At 39.8% G+C, this 19,536-nt stretch overlaps 1 protein-coding gene across 1 annotated transcript in view; it reads right to left on the bottom strand.

Annotated features, from left to right (window-relative positions):
• Positions 1 to 19,536, bottom strand: part of DOCK10 (dedicator of cytokinesis 10) — a 194,811-nt gene that overhangs the window by 13,958 nt on the left and 161,317 nt on the right. The window contains exons 43-50 of the mRNA XM_011995068.1: positions 19,160 to 19,342; positions 18,511 to 18,621; positions 17,091 to 17,306; positions 15,603 to 15,660; positions 15,174 to 15,272; positions 11,044 to 11,150; positions 9,263 to 9,385; positions 9,008 to 9,121 (exon numbers count right to left, since the gene is read on the bottom strand). Of these exons, the coding sequence (XP_011850458.1) occupies positions 9,008 to 9,121; positions 9,263 to 9,385; positions 11,044 to 11,150; positions 15,174 to 15,272; positions 15,603 to 15,660; positions 17,091 to 17,306; positions 18,511 to 18,621; positions 19,160 to 19,342 (1,011 nt within the window). The remainder of the gene's footprint in view (positions 1 to 9,007; positions 9,122 to 9,262; positions 9,386 to 11,043; positions 11,151 to 15,173; positions 15,273 to 15,602; positions 15,661 to 17,090; positions 17,307 to 18,510; positions 18,622 to 19,159; positions 19,343 to 19,536) is intronic.

Here is a 19,536-nt window from a genome sequence, read left to right as displayed (position 1 = left end):
CCATTGGTTAACACCCTATAACATTCAAAATCGGAGAAAACACAGTGAAGAAAATAAAATATCATCTTATAATCAGACATTAATGTAAATATTTCCTAGCCAGGCCAAAGAAACTCATGAAATATCTTGCAAATACTGTTTTCTCTATTTGTAGAACTCAATGGTACTACCTACTTGCATATATTTTGGGGGAAGCATGCCCTCTTGTGGTAGCTTGGGGTAGAACATGAAATATGGAGCAATTTTTTGCAGCAAAGAGCAGTCAGTATCCTTTTTAATAAGATCTTCTATAAGTCTTTGAAACTAACATAGGAAATGTGTACGGCATGTAAAGCTATTTAAATGGGCTGACGTGCATCCCACATAATCTTCGATGAAAAATCACAAGACTTTATATAGTTGTCGTAACAGAAATTACATGTGTTATGCTCCCAAGTACTGCTATTTAAAAAATAACTTTACGTCAACATGACTTCAGGGACCTGCTGAAACTTAGCTATATGTAACTTAATCATGCAATCTACCTTACTAAGAGATCTTTTACATTCTTGAAAAGGAAGACATTATAGGATTAAAAATAGCAACCATATCATCATTTTTATTCCACAAGAGCAAGTAGGTTTTAGCCTCTATTAATTTATTTGTCTGGTTGGAAGCAGAGGGAAGGGAAGATTCTATTATCTGAAGATAACTAAGTGAAGCAATCTTTATAATTCCTTCTCTTTGAAGAGACACAGAAGCATTTTTCCTGTGGAATACATGTGGCCTCAGAATACCAGATTAAGTTTGGAGTTAAGAACCCAAGGATATCTGGTTTCTTTTTTTTTTTTTTTTGTAGAGTCTTGCTCTGTCGCCCAGGCTGGAGTGCAGAGGTGTGATCTTGGCTCACTGCAACCTCTGCCTCCTGGATTCAAGTGATTCTCCTGCTTCGGCCTCCCAAGTAGCTGGGACTACAGATGTGTGCCACCACGCCCAGCTAATTTTTGTATTTTTAATTGAGATGGAGTTTCGCCATGTTGGCGAACTCGAACTCTTGACCTCAGATGATCCACCCACCTTGGCCTCCCAAAGTGCTGGAATTACAGGCTATATCTGGTTTCTCCTGATTGTAGAGTTGACCCATAAGGAAATGGCTTTTGAGGTCTGGGTGAAGACACTGGACGTCAAAAGGAAACTTAGCCATATTAAAAAATCACTTTTGACTATTTAAAAATTATATGATAAAAAAAGCATAGGTGGCCGGGTGTGGTGGCTCACGCCTGTAATCCCAGCACTTTGGGAAGCTGAGGCAGGTGGATCATGAGGTCAGGAGATCAAGACCATTGTGGTTAACACGGTGAAACCCTGTCTCTACTAAAAATACAAAAAAACTAGCCAGGCGTGGTGGCGGGCACCTGTAGTCCCAGCTACTCGGGAGGCTGAGGCAGGAGAATGGCGTGAACCTGGGAGGCGGAGCTTGCCGTGAGCCGAGATTGTGCCACTGCACTCCAGAATGGGCGACAGAGCGAGACTCCGTCTCAAAAAAAAAAAAAAAAAAAAAAAAGCATAGGCAAAGTGTCCCAGTGCTATATTTTTTCATGGTTAATGTGAGACAATCTAAGAATATTGATTAAACTCAAATCTGTATGATGCTTTATACTTCAAAAGCACTTTCATACATGCAAATGGGATCATCTTTAACAGGGTAATTTGTATTCTAAGTGTACTGTAGCTGTACCTTTGCAGAAGCAAATGAATAAGGTCTACTCCATAGTGGAATTCTTGCCAATCAGGTAATCGCCTGCTTCCTTGCACATCTCCCTAATTGACTTTGGGCTTTCTAAAGGCAGGAAGTGTGTCTTCAACGTTGCATGCCCAGTGTTTAGCACAATGCCTGGTCTTTAGGGGGAGATCACTCTATTTGTTGCGTAAGCAGATGAATGGAAGAATTCTTAAAAGGGCATACATCTTAAATAGGCGTATATGCACCAGGCATAACTGGAAAATAGTCCATGGCTTTAAATAAAGATGTTTTTAATGAACAATTTCTTCGAGAAATGTTCAAGGCAAAAATACAAGTAATTATAAGTGCCTTGACCCCAAACTGCTACAAAGTGTCATATGATGTTGAAAGCATGAAAAGCAGCTCCCTGTCATTCCTGTAGATTTCATAAGGGTAGTGAGGTCTGACTCCACTCCCACATGACTTCCAGCCTGCTATGTTTTTTTCTGTTGCTGTCTTTGTGGAGTTTTGTCTGATTCAAGGTCAGGAGTTAGTGGCTACAATTGACAGACTGACACATCAGAGAAATAAGACCTTCTGAAGCCTTCAGGCAGAATCCTCATGGGGCTAAAGCTGAAGCAACATTTGCAACTTCAATTTCAAGGAGAAAAATGTCTCTAAGGTTCAGGAAAAGATTTTTTATTTTTCACCATAGTGTGAAAACTAGTATAAAGACACATTTTCACTGTAAACCCCTGACAAATTTCTGAATCTAGAGTGAGCAAAAAATGAGTGGTAGGAGGCAGGTAAAAATTGCCATCATCGGCCGGGCGCGGTCGCTCATTCCTGTAATCCCAGCACTTCGGGAGGCCAAGGTGGGTGGATCATAAGGTCAAGAGATTGAGACCATCCTGGCCGACATAGTGAAACGCTTTCTCTACTTAAAATACAAAAATTAGCTGGACATGGTGACGCATGCCTGTAGTCCCAGCTACTGAGGAGGCTGAGGCAGGAGAATCACTAGGAGGCGGAGGTTGCAGTGAGCCAAGTTTGAGCCACTGCACTCCAGCCTGGGCGACAGAGTGAGACTCCGTCTCAAAAAAAAAAAAAATTGCCATCATCGTGACCTTTGTGGCCTTGTTCATAACCTGTGGCTTTCTTTCATCCCTCCTCCTTGGGCTATGGGGTGGGAAAATTCAGACTCAGCAACCTACTGGGGGGTTGTAAGGACCACACCTGGTAATCAGATGGCCTTTGGTGAGTGCTAGCTATGTTGAGGATGGTAATGATGATGATGCTGGTGGTGATGACAACAATGACGAAAAAACTCGGTATCTATAAAGCAATTTGAGTTCTGGCTTTTATGCAGCGTAACTCAGTGTTCAGTGCTTGAAAATACATACTTCCAGCTTCTCTTGCTTAGGCAATGAAGTTTTTCTTATTATAAAAGGTCTATTGAAGCTCATTTGAATATTTTGGTAACTGATAAATTAGTGATTGGAACCTTTTTCTAAAGAGCTTGGAAAGGTAAATCTGTTTTGTAAAATGAGTAAGAAGGAGATGGAGGAGCAGAATAAAGCGTTTAATCTGCTGTCCCCTGGGGTTTCTGTAAACAGTTTTGAAGCCAGACAAATGGCAGCTCTGAAAATGTTTGGAATGCAGGCTTACCTTATACCCAGGGAAGCTATCAAAGCAAAGCCCACGGAGCTACAGGCACTATCTGAAGGAAGGCTTCCATTTCAGCTCTGTCTATGACATAAATGATTTATAAACAGGGACACAGAGTGACAAAAACCAGGGTCAGTTTCTCTTTTGCTTTAGCCCCAAGTTCATAAGCTGACTGAATTTCAAGGCAATGGGAAAGGTGATCTCTGCACTTCCCTTGCCAGTTTGATTTTTAAAATGTCATTTTGCAATGCAATAAACACCTTCATCTGCTCTGGTCAAGAAAGAACACGCCCTGGTTAAACAAGGACTGTATGAATTATGAAACTTTAAGGCAATACATTATGGTAAAAATGGACTTCAATAAACTGACAACTAAAAGCATTGACTCCTCCTCAGATGCTTTTGCAGGTACGTTAGCATCTTGCAATGTCCCTGGATCATCACTGTGATGTCAAATATCAGGGCCCCTGGTATTATATTAGACTCATTCAAAGTTCACAAAGAGAAGAATGTATTTGAAAAGGAATCTAGTATACAAAAGATGGGCCAGAAAATGTCAATACGAGGCTAAATGCTAAGAGAAAAGAAGCTACATGAATGAATTTCTCTGCATTCATGTAGCTTCTCTTAGCATATACATCAGAACTCAATTATGATGTTTATATGGTACAGATATGCGGCCTAGATCAGCAACTTTCCTATAGGCGGAGAGCTATATCATGTCTCAAAGTGGAGATGGCGGTTTTCCACACTACACATGCACCTTCCCTCCTCCCCCAAATTCCTTTTTTATTAAGATCCTGAGATGCAAGTACACCCATACAGGCATGACTGCAAATTATGGCATCTAGGGCCTTTGGTGGATAGAATAAAATTCTCCCAGGTCTTTTACTTAATTCCAGGGGCATCTGATATTTTGTTATGTAACGGGTATTCACTTGCTTTCACGTTAAATACCAGGGCCTAAGGACTTCATTGATTATAGTTGATGTTTGCTCACTGCTGCTGTTTCATTACTGTGGAAATCAATACTTCAGGGACACTTTGGAGGACACTTTGTATAGGCTGCTGTATGTCCAATTTCCATATTGATGCTGATGCCGGGTGTTGCATTAGACAGTTCATGTTGCGCAAGACTTGCATTTTTGTAAAGTTCCTGCTATGAATGATCAGTTTTATTTATACTTGTTTTCTAGTGTCTGGCTCATTACAGACACAGTATTAATACCTCAGCCAAAACTATAAAATGAGAGCAGTGGTCTACATGGGACACTAAAAAAATGTACCCAAAGGCCTTTGTGCAGGTAAAGAGCCTATTGCATGTCATATTTCCATAATCTTTTTAACATCATTGCAAGGCATGTCAACTTGGATATTAAAAGATAACTTTTATACCATATGGGACATAAAGCACCATTATGAATAAGAAATTATTTCTGACCGTGGGGATTATGCTAATCAAGTAGTCAAGATTTTATCTTAAATCTTTGGAACCTTCATTCTGTACACGTTCTGGGGAATGCTGGAGTCTACTTGGTATTTATTTATCATCGAGTGTGAAGTGATGTGTGCTGTCTGCTCCTGTTGAATCCCGCAGTTCTCACTCTCCATGTGGTATCTTGAGACAGGCATTTGAATCTCATCTAAGCAGTGATGACTGAGGCTCTAATTTGCTGATTTATCAGGACAACCTCCATTAGTTCTCGTTGTTCAAAGGTAGCTGGATTTGAGCTTATGGAGTGTCGTGCTTAGGCAGGTTCTCAGTCAGAGGATTTAACAAAACACTTTGCGTTTTAAGCTCAGACTGGAATTTATTTATTTTTGTTTTTATTTTATTTATTTATTTTTTTGAGATGGAGGCTCACTCTGTCACCCAGGCTGGAGTGCAGTGGCGCAATCTCGGCTCACTGCAAGCTCCGCCTCCCGGGTTCACGCCATTCTCCTGCCTCAGCCTCCCGAGTAGCTGGGACTACAGGGGCCTGCCACCACGCCCGGCTAATTTTTTGAATTTTAAGTAGAGACAGGGTTTCACCGTGTTAGCCACGATGGTCTCAATCTCCTGACCTCGTGATCCGCCCTCCTCGGCCTCCTAAAGTGCTGGGACTACAGGCGTGAGCCACTGCCCCCGGCCTTGGAATTTTTTACAAAGACAAGTGAGAGTACTGCAGCATTAAAAAAAAAAATCAGGTGCAAAATCAGCACACTTTACTGAGGAGTCTGAAAGAAAAATAAAGTTAGGTCATTTGCAAGGGCCCCCCCAATGCTTCCCCACTGCCCCCCTCAGTCTATTTAGTACAGGGGTTTTCAAGTATTCTTTTAGTAGGTGAGTTAAGGGCCCATAATCCCATATTTATAAATGAACATAGAAAATGCTGATATGGTATGAATGTGGGAAGGAATTTAAAGAATTACAAAAAAGTATGCACTGGTCAGACAAGTAGGGCTGAATATGAACAATGTGTGAATATTAAATGTTCTCTCTTTCCAGCTTAACTGACAATAATTATGTTGAACCATATAAAGTTGCCATTTTTGCACATAAAAAAGTGATTGAATATAGGCAATTTCATATGGCTCAAAATAATATGAAGAAAATCCTTTGTCACAGAGCTCTGGGTACTGGCAGGTTATTTTGGACATGGCTTATTCTCCAAATTTCTTACCTTGCTCCTTTCTGCATCTCTGGAGACTTACCCAGACGTATTGGGTAAAGATTTATTCCCCAGTTCATCTTTTATGTTGGGAATTACTCCCATCACCTCTGAGAATGCTCAGAGCTCACCACCATAGACCCCCATCTCTCTAAGACACTCCTTTGGAAAATACACAGTTTTTTCAGTATCTTGGGAGGTGTCCACCAATAACCATCACTCCAACTTCCAAAATTCTGACCATTCTGTTCTTAATAAGCTGCAGCTCATAGTGGCCTGAAATAAGTAGACAATCTACAATACCTAGTCTGTGCTACGTATATTTAAGATACGCGGTACCCATACTTATCTCTGTGTGTGTTTGTGTATGTAAGGCTTTCAGACTACATCTACCTTTAGGCAGAGAGATAGCATGTGTGAAAAACAAAGGATACATTTTTTGTAATTCAGATAACTGGCATAAACGTAACTTAGTTAAAGAGATGCAGGATGATTCCAAAAATGAATGAAAGCAGGATTATCTCACCCTTCGTACCAAATGTTGATTTGCACAAAAAGGTTAAGTTTCAGTAAAACCATACAGAGGGAAGTGTGAGGGGTGTTAGGGCATGCAAATGGAGAGCGAGAGTGAGTGAGAACTTACCACGGCCTGGAACAATCAAGACCAAAAGAAGAAAAGAGTAAACATCTGCATTAAAAACTAGTTGAAAAGCAGCGTGATTCACTTCTACCTGCTTTAGAGCCCGTGTCTCAGATAGTGGTTGCAGCAACCATCTGGTAGGCAATCCTGTTTTCATGATCAGGTTATCAATGAGTTTTTTTACTTTTTCATTGGAAGGAATGCCTGAGGCGTTACAGAGTCATGTCTTGGTGACCCAGAAGCACATCTTTTGTGCTACTTCTGTGCTGCCCAGTTAGCCTGTGGCCATCTCCCTTGAAACTCTGGTTTTCCCTTTCAATTCTTCTGCTCCCACATCCCCTTCCCTACTTATAACATCTTCTGCCACTTTTCTTGCTGTCTCACCAATGTCACAAATTGTATATTTTCTTCGTAGCTTCCCAAATGGCTCCAAAGTGTCATTTTCTCTTTTCTCTCTTCCTCTTCTGAAGGTTCCCACACCTCGCTCTCTCCCCATCTATGTTCTCACTTCAGATAGTTCAGATTCTTTTCCATGGACCCCCAAAATGTCTAAATTTGCTTTTTATATTCTATAGATTGTTTATGCAGATCCCTATTTTTCAGACCATTAGTTTCTCTGTCTCCACCATCCTGATGTTGCTGTGTCCTGAGAAAAATCCTGGTTGGATTATTTGTTTATAATAAGTGGTACTTGGTGATACTTCTCTTTTCCAGGTAGAAAGTATCTAGCTTTATTAATTCAGAGGTTCTTTTTTTTCTTTCCTTTTTTTTTTTTTTGAGACGGAGTCTCACTCTTGTCACCTAGGCTAGAGTGCAGTGGCGCGATCTCGGCTCACTGCAAGCTGTACCTCCCGGGTTCATGCGATTCTCTTGCCTCAGTCTCCCGAGTAACTGGGACTACAGGCACCCTCCACCACACCCGGCTAATTTTTTGTATTTTTAGTAGAGACAAGGTTTCAGCTTGTTAGCCAGAATGGTCTCGATCTCCTGACCTCATGATCCGCCCGCCTTGGCCTCCCAAAGTGCTGGGATTACAGGCGTGAGCCACGGCACTCAGCCCAGAGGTTAGTTTTTAAGCTGCTTTTGGTGAGCAGAGGAAAATATGTACTTTTCAAACAACTTCAATGGGGAGTGACCTAGAATGAACATGCTGGAGTTGACTCCTTCCGCTGCAGCCTTAAGAACAAGAAGCTGAGGCCGGGCACGGTGGCTCACGCCTGTAATCCCAACATTTTGGGAGGCTGAGGTGGGTGGATCACAAGAGGTCAGGAGTTCAAGACCAGCCTGGCCAACATAATGAAATCCTGTCTCTACTAAAAAATACAAAAATTAGCTGGGCATGGTGGCACCTGCCTGTAATCCCAGCTGCTCAGGAGGCTGAGGCAGGAGAATTGCTTGAGCCGGGATCCAGGAGGCGGAGGTTGCAGTAAGCCGAGATCATGCCACTGCACTGCACTCCAGCCTGGGCTACTAAGTGAGACGATAGGTTGCGGGGAGAGGAAGTGTGAGGTCTGAGAGCCACTGCCACTCTGAAAATAAAAGCATGGAATGTGGGATGTCTATCCACACGAGCAACAGTCTAAACTACGTCTGCTGAAATATAATAGCGTTATAAGCCTTCCCGAAAAGAAATGAATGGTGCCTGGGTTTATCCCATTGAAAATGTTGCTCAGAGACATTCACAATTAATATATAGTATGTTCACTTTCAGGCCAATACAGTGGCTAAGTAATATTTTCCATCTTCTTCATTGGTTATGCAGTAAACTGGGAAAAATAACGTTGAAATTATACTGACTTGCAATATAGGAAGCAAAATAACCATCTGGTATTCTGTCTAGAAACAGTGGCAGTTTGAAAATAGGAGAAAAGAAATTGTGTGATTGTAAAATCAAAGGTTTGATACGGTGGAGCCCCTAGGAATTCTCTTATTTCCTAGAATATTAGGAATGTTATTTCTTAAAGCATGTTCAATTTAATTTCACTTTAATATATGACATAAACTCATAATTAGATATTTTAGGGTGAGCTGGAAAGAAGAGAATGTTGAAAAATAAGTGCCCTCTTTCTTTGAGAAGTCAGAAATCACTGTTAACTCAACCCATGGATTCCTTAGCTCACTTGTTTTCCAACTTAGTACATTCCTATGGACAAACATATAGACCATCTCCAGTACATTCCTATGGACAAACATATAGACCATCACATCCGGAGAAACACTCAAGTATAGTCAGACACACCCATACCTCTCCATTCACTGGCACACACAGATGTCTCGTAAAGAATGAAAGACAACATTCAACTGCTCAGCAGAATTTATGGGCCATGTTATTTCTGGTGAACTTACCTGCCCATAAAATGCCACACGATAGTAGCGACCAAACAGCCGCTTCTCTGAATTCACCACCTCTGCCACTTTCAGGTATGACCGATGAATGTCATAGTAGAGATCTGACAATTTCTGAAACCATAAGTGAAAGAGTTTCATGAAGATCACGCTGACATACAAATAGAGAGTTTTTAATTTTGAAAACTGTAAGTAATTTTCCAATTCAACATAGGATATTTAAAATAATTCCTTCTACAGGGTTGGAATACATACTTTGAAGTCTCGTTGTTTCTCAAAGACAGCAATGATGGGCTTGTTGACATCAGCAATGAGTTCGTATCGCTCAGACTTCCAGAGAAACTCCACACACATGTATAGCTGCTCCACCAGGATATTCTGCAATTCCCCCAATCAAAATGAGATTTTACATGATTAGGATTGTGGCTCATGCCTGAAACTTGGTTTCAAAGCTGTTGCATTGTCAAACTTTTTCCTCTGTTACTGGCATTTAAAACCCAGCAGGGGATCATGGTGTCATCTTGGATTCTTGCCTATCCCGCATTACCGTTACCTAATTAGTGCCTCAAAAGTGCTAATTTAAATCTGTGAAATGCCTTCAGATCTGTCTCCTCCTTTCCATTCCCACTGCTACTGACTTACGTACTCCCTGACCCCTGCAACAGTTTTGAGCGAATCTGTTTTCCCTCTCCAATTGCTGCTCTCCAGTAATCTTTCTTTGTAAAACACAAATCTGATCACGAGACCTCCAGTGCCTTAAACCTTTGTTGGAACTCCAGTATGTAAGCTGCTGTCCAAACTCTAGCATGCCTTCAAGAAGCTCCACAATCAGGCACCAACCTCCCTTTCAGTGACCCCTTCTTTCAGTGCTCTGTCATTGACTTTGCATTTGGCCATACCATATCCCACTCCATTATTAGCACACTCTCTGACCTCCATACTTTTGTCTGTGTTACAGCTGCACCTATAAGACCCTTCTTATTTCACACCTTCAAGTCCTATCAAGACTCAGCACACAAAAAAATGAAGAGCTTTTATTTACATTCTATTCATCACCATTTCAACAATTGTCATGTAAAAAAAAAGAGTTCCCCTTCTAATTGCAAGTGTATATGATACCTAGATTTGGTCACTGGGCATCTGTTTTTGCCTGGCCATTCCCCACTCTGTAGGAACTGTCTTTCTCAATATTCTAAATTCTTTGAGACCAGAAATTATACCTTATTTTTTTTCTCAGCCCTTACCTCAATTCCTTTCATATACTAGTGGCTTAATAAATTTTCAACTGAATAAAGTTATATAAGCTTTCAAGCAAATGTATGATATTGTTGGAATGTTTTCAACAATTTCCTTTAAGAAAAGGTTCTTAAACATTATTTAAAATAGTTAACATAAATATGTAATTACATTTACTTCATTTATTTGCAATATATGCTAAATTGATGTAGAACCATGTGTAAAATTGTATTAACATTCATCTGAAAATTTACTTTCTGTATAGTTTTTTCCATTTATGTAATACTGACTTAAAAATTAGCTTATAAAATATTTTACTTAATGAGAGGAATTCTGTTTTCTTCACCAGAACTATTGCTAAGTAATTCCCAGTAGAAAGTTTCTTTTTGTGTTAATGAAAAATAACTCTGCTTATGTTCCATAACAGAAGTTTTTCTAAACTAGTGAACTTTTACGTCCACCTGCATTTGTAAATAAACTTGCTAATGCTTTTAGAAAAAAAGCTATGATCGGTTCGCAAAATTTAGCATCCCTTATCACCTTTACCAAAAGGCCAGAGATATTATCTTATAGAAGAGCTGATAATATACATTTGAGCCCATCTTACAGAAGTAAGATATAGTTTAAATTTTTACTGAAATCTGGTATCTACTAATCTTGGCTTGATTTTAGCCTACATTTCATTTTGTCTAATTAAGTTATAGAACAGCTATAAGCTTGCTTCCCCTTATTTAGCTTAATGTCACAAGCCAATGTATCTCTTTACTTAGTTACTGTACATGAGATAATTTTGGTCTAACCTCATTGTAGGGTGTATCTTGCATTCCGGAATCCTCTTTCATTGCTCCTTCTTCCTTAATATTTGGCGTAATGCTCAAAAAAGCTGGCCATCCCATAGAGAACATGCCTTGGGAGGACCAAGCAGAATAAAACGTTATTATTTGAGACAAATTTTGCTTAGATTAGATAATGCCTTTCTTCATGATGTTACCAATTGGTAGTATTACAAAGCTCTCATAATCAAGATGGTTAGATTATGACTGTTGATAAATACTCTCTGCCAGACAAACAATATTCCCCTTTTTATAATTTTTGTATCATTTTCAGGTGGTATTTTTAATAAAGAGATAGCATGGGATTATGGACAGAACATAAGATTTGTGGGTAGATGTTACACTTCCAATCTTCTGCTTTAATTAATCTCTGAGACTGTGTCCTTCTTTTGTTAAACTGGGGACATTAATATCTATCTCAAAGGATGTTGAAAGGACTCAAAACCTTAATATTTGAGAAAATACCGGGTACACGCAGCACATTATAAAGACAATGCTTATAGTTGGATGTGTGGGTGCCTGTAATCCCAGCTACTTAGGAGGCTGAGACAGGAGGATTGCTTGAGCCTAGGAGTTTGGGGCTGGAGTGAGCTATCACCATGCCATTGTACTCCGGCCGGGGTGACAGAGTGAGACCCTATCTCTCCCCCAATGGCCCCCCCAACAAGACAAGACAATGCCCAATACTTGCTTTTTTTTTTTTTTTTTTTTGAGATGGAGTTTCACTCTTGTTGCCCAGGCTGGAGTGCAATGGTGCCATCTTGGCTCACTGCAACCTCTGTCTCCCGGGTTCAAGCGATTCTCCTGCCTCAGCCTCCCGAGTAGCTGGGATTACAGGCGCCCGCCACCATGCCCAGCTAATTTTTGTATTTTTAGTAGAGACGGGGTTTCACTATGTTGGCTAGGCTGGTCTTAAACTACTGACCTCAGGTGATCTGCCCGCCTCAGCCTCCCAAAGTGTTGGGATTACAGGCGTGAGCCACTGTGCCTGGCCAATACTTGCTATATGTCACTCTTTTACATTATGTAGAAACCTTTTCAAATTTTCTTAGTATCTTAGCCACCAAGATTTAAAAAGGCCTCCCTCTACAGATACATGTGAAAACAGCTGACAACGGGTAACATTCCCAGAGGAGAGATAGATCTGAATTGTGGGGAATGTGAGTGACTAGAAAAGCACTAGCTGGAGTGACCGACCAGCCTCTGAACTTTGGCTCCAACACAAGCTAACCATGACATTTGAGGCAGATTATTTAGCCTCTCTTGTTTTTCTCACCTATATAAACAGGAGGTGATAATAGCACCTAACTCACAGATTTGTTACTGGCAACTAATTGACACATTGCTGGTACAGGGCTTAGTGTGGTGCTTTTTAAATTATAGCTAATACTTTTGTGGAGTATTTTTGCTTTTAATAATCAGCTCATTGGTTATGTAACTAAATGATCACCCCCCAAACATGCTAGAAATTATAAATATAATAATTATTGCAATCTAATACTTGCTTTTATATAAATTTTATTTTTCTACTTTTTATAATAATATTAAACATATATTAAACTATATCAGTTAATTGAAGGAGGAGAAGTCACAACATACTTCTTGCAGGATGATGATCACTTATTAGTACAACTGAAGCAGCTGTACTTTCTGGGGTCGCCTATATTCACCTATATTCATACCATTGTGCACATTGTAGGGAAGGGATAGTTCACTCCTTTGACTCAAAAATATCAAAATAGAAAAGTATATTAAGGGCTTCAAATACATGCCAATGACATTCACATATATGCTGATGATATGTGCTAGTTAGAATATGCTAATATATCATAGCCTATATCATCAGTTAATGTATCATCAGATATATGTTAATATGTCATAGATGATCACCTTCCTAATTTTAACATTTCCTAAACAAATATATCCTTTTCTTGTTGAACACATTATATTCTAATATCACCTTAGGTCTAACATTGGGCATTTAAAGCATTTTGAATATGAAAGATTCACACAACTTTTTGGCATATAAGTTTCCACAAGTTCTGAAACTAACACCTGCTTTTATCGGTTTTCTTCAATTTTGTTCTTAGAATTTGAAAGTCTTTATGGAACGTTACGGCATCTGGTTATGATAAGCAATAGAGGAGGAGGAAGGGCATGTTAAATAAGGCAATAATGTTTTTGATGACTTGCATATAAAAATCAGGCTAAATAGGACATGTGACACTAAGCAAGAAGATTCCTGAATTTTAGGGTGGACATGAGCCATGGGTGCCATAGGGTGCCACATCTGGCGTCTTCTCCAAGGTCCTCAAACAAGTGACCTCACTGTCTCTCAGTTTGCTTTGGTCATTTGGTTCAAATGTCTTTTTTTTTTTTTTTTTTTTTTTTTTTTATACAGAGACTCACTCTGTTGCCCAGGCTGGAGTGCAGTGGTGTGATCTCAGCTCACTGCAACCTCCGCCTCCCAGGTTCAAGCAATTCTCTCCCTCAGCCTCCTGAGTAGCTGGGATTATAGGCACCTGCCACCATGCCCGGCTAATTTTTTTTTTTTTTTTTTTTTGTATTTTTAGTAGAGATGGGGTTTCACCATCTTGGCCAGGCTGGTCTTAAACTCCTGGCCTTGTGATCCACCCTCCTTAGCCTCCCAAAGTGCTGGGATTACAGGCGTGAGCCATGGTGCCTGGCCAGTTCAAATGTCTTATATGCAAACTCCACTGAGACCTTTTAGAAAACCTACAAATATTTAAATGAATAAGGGATGAATTATGTTTCTGAAATATAGCAAGTAAAGTCCATTTACATTTCGTTTTAAGTATTCTGATTTTCAACATCTAAAAATGTATTTCTGTTGTTTGTACACTGAGTTTTCCACTGCATTTGGAAAGTTAAACCAGTGTTATCAAATAGACTACAGTTCATAAAATTCAGATTTGAACAAACTTTTGTAAGAGAATGTAGATTAAATGTATAAACTATATCACCCACTTTTTTGTGCAAAGAGTAACTCTTTAGTCATTATAATTTCAAGAAATCAGACATTGATGGGATATTTCTAAAGGAAATCTGTACCATAAACCATATGTTATAAATTGTCATTTATACTTTTTAAAAATGAAGTGGAACACGCTGATTATAAAGTCCTACATCTATAGTATATATATATGTATATGTCTTCATTTTTCTTTTTATTTTTTTTGGAGATGGAGTCTCACTCTGTTGCCCAGGCTGGTGTATAGTGGTGTGATCTTGGCTCACTGCAACCTCCACCTCCTGGGTTCAAGAGATTCTCCTGCTTCAGTCTCCCAAGTAGCTGGGATTACAGGTGCCCGCCACCATACCCGGCTACATTTTGTATTTTTAGTAGAGACCAGTACTTTAGTAGAGACTTTGGCCTCCCAAGTGCTGGGATTACAGGTGTGAGCCAACACGCCTGGCCCTATCTTTTATTTGGAATCAACAGTTTTATTACATTTAAAAATTAAAATAGATTCCTCTTGCAATTCAGAGTAAAATCCCTATGGCAGACTGGCATGCAGATTGGTAGCTAAATATGGCCGTAACTCATAAACTTGAATGTTGGAGAACATACAGTTCTATTTGCTGACAACTTTTCAGTTATTTAAATTTCATAAATTTTGGATGGGATTTCTGAATGGCAGGAGTTTAAGTGTTTTGCAGAGTAAGTTGTGTAGATCTGAGATAGTTTTTGCTTCTAAGAATGTATTTAAATCCTAGCACTTTGGGAGGCCGAGACGGGCGGATCACGAGGTCAGGAGATCGAGACCATCCTGGCTAACACGGTGAAACCCTGTCTCTACTAAAACATACAAAAAACTAGCCGGGTGAGGTGGCGGGCGCCTGTAGTCCCGGCTACTCGGGAGGCTGAGGCAGGAGAATGGCCTAAACTTGGGAGGCGGAGCTTGCAGTGAGCTGAGATCCAGCCACTGCACTCCAGCCTGGGCGACAGAGCGAGACTCCATCTCAAAAAAAAAAAAAAAAAAAAAAAAAGAATAAAGAAGGTTTCACTGAAGTAGAATTTAAGCAGCAAGTTGATTTCCTCTGCATTGGGACAAATGAGCAGTTAGGTCACTCACTTCCTCCACTGGGAGTTGTTAGTAATGAGTTGCTATCACAGGGGTGGGTATCCTCCGAGAGCAGGGATGCTGTGCAAATCTTTTCCACTTTCCAGTAACCTATGGTAGTGCAAGATGAGGTTAGGACGTTGCTACATGTTTATGTTAATACAAGCTTTTGAGACTACAAATTGTTAGCCAATGATGCATTCTCGTTTTGAACTAAGAAGTTGACCATTCAGTTAGCCTTTGCTGTACATAGAATAAATACGTCAGTGGCATAACAGACTGAAAATGTTGAAGTACAGCATAATTAGAAGTATCTGTGAAAGCAATTATTACTTAATTAAACATAACAGATTAATAAAATGTAAAATTAATACATTATTTCTATTAGGCTTCAATGTGTTGAAATCTGGGCTTTTTGTCTCCCTCACGTGGTCATCTTACCCTTTCTTTTCAGATATTCTGCAATGAGAGCAGCAATATGGATGTAACACATGGCAGCCTGTAATGAGAAAGAAAATAAAGAGGCTCAGGGGATGCAGTTTAATATAATTAGGGCTAATCTTCCAAGGCGAGTCAGTATTCCATATCAGAATATGTTATGTAGAAGGATCCTTTGTAAACACCGAATTGAAAGCAAGAATCAATTGTATTTCCAAAAAATTCACCATCAAGAATAAAATGAATATTTGGGTTTTTGTTTGTTCTTGATTAGTCTGGAGATGGCTGAAGGAGTTGGCCCAAAGAATTTTCCCATAGAATTATCTTCCTCCTTTAATGTCTAAGCCTATATTAAAAATAAATCATAGTTCTCCTTTTACAATTAAAACTATAATTCTAGTATTTAGATATAAATTGGAAATAAAAATAATCTGCCTTCTAAATAACTTTTTTTTACCTCCAGGAATAGCCCCTCTGAATTTGTGTTGCCTTTAAAACGGTCACTTCACAAGTGAGTGCTTGATTAAGTAGTGTGACCTGATGTAACTAACACCTGTGCTCCCCACAAACCAGGTTATGTGAGTGATGTTATATTTTACTCTAATGTCTCTTATGAAGCCCTGAACATTGCTGAATCCGTATTAAAACTCAACTTGCTAAAGATTCCAAATGACTTCAGCTTTTTCCTTTTGAGGTTTTATGGAGGAATTTCATCATTTTCAGAGCAGCCCAAGGGCTTCTCATTCCTGTCCTCACTAAATTGCTGCCAAGCCAGGCTTGTGGTTTCCATTCCAGAGTCCCTGATTACCACATGTGTTTAGAAGAGCTTCAGAGTTTAGGACTATCCTAGACAAATTAATCTCTTCCCCAAAGGGACATAGTTCTGGAATGGAGTAGAGCTTCCCATTTGGTACTCAGAAGCCCTTGGGTGCTATGAATTGCTGCATATGATCCACCCGGTATTGAAACTGACATAAAAAGTTAAGTGTTGACTTATAATCTTCGCACAGTGGACTCTCCTCACGTGGTGCTAAGGATCATTAATTTTTCTATGGCCAGTTCAGACTAGCTGTAAATGAGGACTGATTCCCCCTGCCTGAGTTTACTCACTATGGTGGCAAGCTTCCCCATTCCACTCCAGTTGCAGAGAAGAAGTTTTAAAACACAGAACATTAATTTAATGACTCAATTGCCAGACACCCCTACCACACTCCTCCTTAGCCTCAGGTTTTTAGCATTCAGCGTTGCGTTACAATTTATACACCTGCAGTTGCCCCCACTGACTCTGGCCTTTATTTGATGTCATTTACTTAGAGTCAGGTATCCTTGAACACGATATGCAAATTTATTGTATATGATATATAACTGAGTCATTTCTAGATTAGTGGAAAAACATAGCTTCTTTTTCTAGTCCATGCTATAAATGAAGATCCAATTTTCCTGATACAGAGGACAATACTGATGGTAAATGACCGAGCCTTGGCTAATCACCTCAGATAAATCTCCGTTTCTGGCATGAATCTTGGCCATACTTTCCAGCCAGGTCCTCCGTAGTTCGGGAGTGCTTGCATAGGAGTTTGCCAGGCTGTACTGGAGATCCACCAGCATCTCGGGATCCTTCTCATGCTCCTTCATCTGAGCTGTGGCCATCAAAACAGTCCTTATACGCTTAGTCAGGTCTTTCACCTCTGCTGGGAAATTGCTGTTCTTTGGAAAAGAGAGAGCCTGGGTCATTATCTGTTTAGAACCTGTAGGTTAACTGACTTCAAGTCATGCTATTAATTATGGCTAGGCATCACAGTTTGGAGCATTCTATAGTTATAAATGTGTACATTCTATATATGTGCATTCTATGTTTTATGACTGTGGATATAGACATTTGAAGATAAAAATTTCAGGAGGCTCTATTCTTTTGTCTTCAAGCACACCTTCTGGTAAAACATCCTGATTGTCTTTGAGATGTATTCCCCTTCCTGACTCTAGTTCATGTGATTTGCACAGGTCTGACTTTACTCCTAGGGACCATGGGTGGCACATGACACTGGCCTGGCCAATTCTATTTTTTGATCCTCCAGGCTACAGTGATTGGTTTAGGGATAAGCATATGATTTAAGCTTGGATCAAAGAGATTCAGTTGTGGGACTTTAATTGGAACTGTCAAACAAGGTGATTTTCTACTCATAAGATACCACCAGGGTCCTTAGAATTTCTGAGAACATGCCCAAGGGCGATAACCTGTCTGGAAATAAGTAAACAAAGAGGAAAGCTGAACTGACAGACAGTGAGAGAGGCAAGATCGAAGCAGTGGAGGGATGGGTCTGAAAATTATTTTAATCCCTGGGTCCAGCCATGACTGAAGTCTGGCTCTAGACTTGGACTTTTCAGTATAATGACTACAGGAGAAGTCTTCAGAAAGCACTAAACAAAAGATAAGATGAATTTTCCCCCAAATAGAGTTAGGAGGGAGTCATTGTATTTCTGGATATTTACGGTAAATCCTCTTGTTCTAGGCCATTCAACCACGCATATTGGGAATGCCACTTAACAGATCACATGCTTAAAGTGTAAGAGCTGCTTAGCGATTCAAACAATAAACTTGATCGTTTACTTTGAGGAGGGCTCAAAGCTCAAAGTCTCAATAAACAAAATAAACAATTATTATTATTATTTAGAGACAAGGTCTTGCTCTGTTACCGAGGCTGGAGTGCAGTGGTGCCGTCATAGCTCACTGTAGCCTCAAACTCAAACTCCTGGCCTTAAGCGATCCTCCTGCCTTGGCTTCTCAAAGTGTTGGGATTACAGGCGTGAACCACCATACCCGATCTATTTCTATGATTTTGGTATCTCACAAAAAGAATCCACTTCAGATTTTAACAAATTCTGTAGTAAAAGCCCACAAAGCATTTCTTACTTTCATTTGCTTGTCTCCATTGGCGAAATTATTGGTAATTGCAAGCGAATGTTGAAACCGAGAGCCTCCGATCCCAGCGTCAGCTATTAACTGGCTCACAGCTTTGATGAGCTGGAAGAGAAAAAAAATGAACTCTCAAAAACAAGACCAGAAATAGTCTTCTTAAAGAAATCCACTGGGCTGGGTAAATGTACAATTACTTTCTCCCTGTAGGTCCAATAAAAGATGTGTTTATGTATTAAAGCTCCAGAACGTATTATTAAATCTAGTGTGTTTCCTATAATCTTAAATATCTAAGAGAGGCTGCAGGAATCTTGGAATCTCGGGATGCCTAGAAGAAAAAAAAATTATGTTTGGAATTTGGTGGGGTTTGACCTGCTGGAGCTAGCCATGGTTTCCTTAGTTGTTTATTCCATGTGATTCTATTTCCTGGCAGAAGAAAGGAAAGTACAAGTGGAGATGGGGCTCTGCTGATTTCTGCCCAGCGGCGCCCCTCCTATTAAACAGAACTGAATGCTATGGGTGTCTTTAAGGAGGACTTTGGTGGAGGAGTTAGTAACGGCTTGCCCTGAGGACAGTAGGCTTTAAGCATTGCTGAAACAGATCAGTGGTTTTAACAACAGTGTTAATGAAAATTGGCAGCACTTACTTGTAAGTGGGACCGGACAATTGACTTCTGCTTGTTAAATTCAAAATTCTTCCTCATGAAAAAGTACAGAAGGGCTGAGGCTTCTGTCTGAGTTGACCGTGACCTGTGGTTACAGCATTTTAGGACTTCATAACAGAATGATCCACAGAGGTCGGCAGGCCCTTGAAAGAACGCTGAAGGAAACTGCAGAAATGAAAGAATGGGTGAAGGAGCAACATGCCTTCATTTTGCTCTGTTCATGCTCATACTTTAAAATTCCCTAAAACAAACAAAATCCCTCTCCTTTTTTTTTTTGTTTTTTTTTTCAATCTGGTCTTTTTTTTTTTTTTTTCATTTGCAAGTGAGGAGGATAGAATTTGTTAAGGTCTATGTTAGCA

Source organism: Mandrillus leucophaeus, unplaced genomic scaffold, assembly GCF_000951045.1.
Source record: "Mandrillus leucophaeus isolate KB7577 unplaced genomic scaffold, Mleu.le_1.0 Scaffold469, whole genome shotgun sequence".
Classification (NCBI taxonomy): Eukaryota; Metazoa; Chordata; class Mammalia; order Primates; family Cercopithecidae; genus Mandrillus; species Mandrillus leucophaeus.
This window is presented reverse-complemented; position numbering and strand designations above follow the sequence as displayed.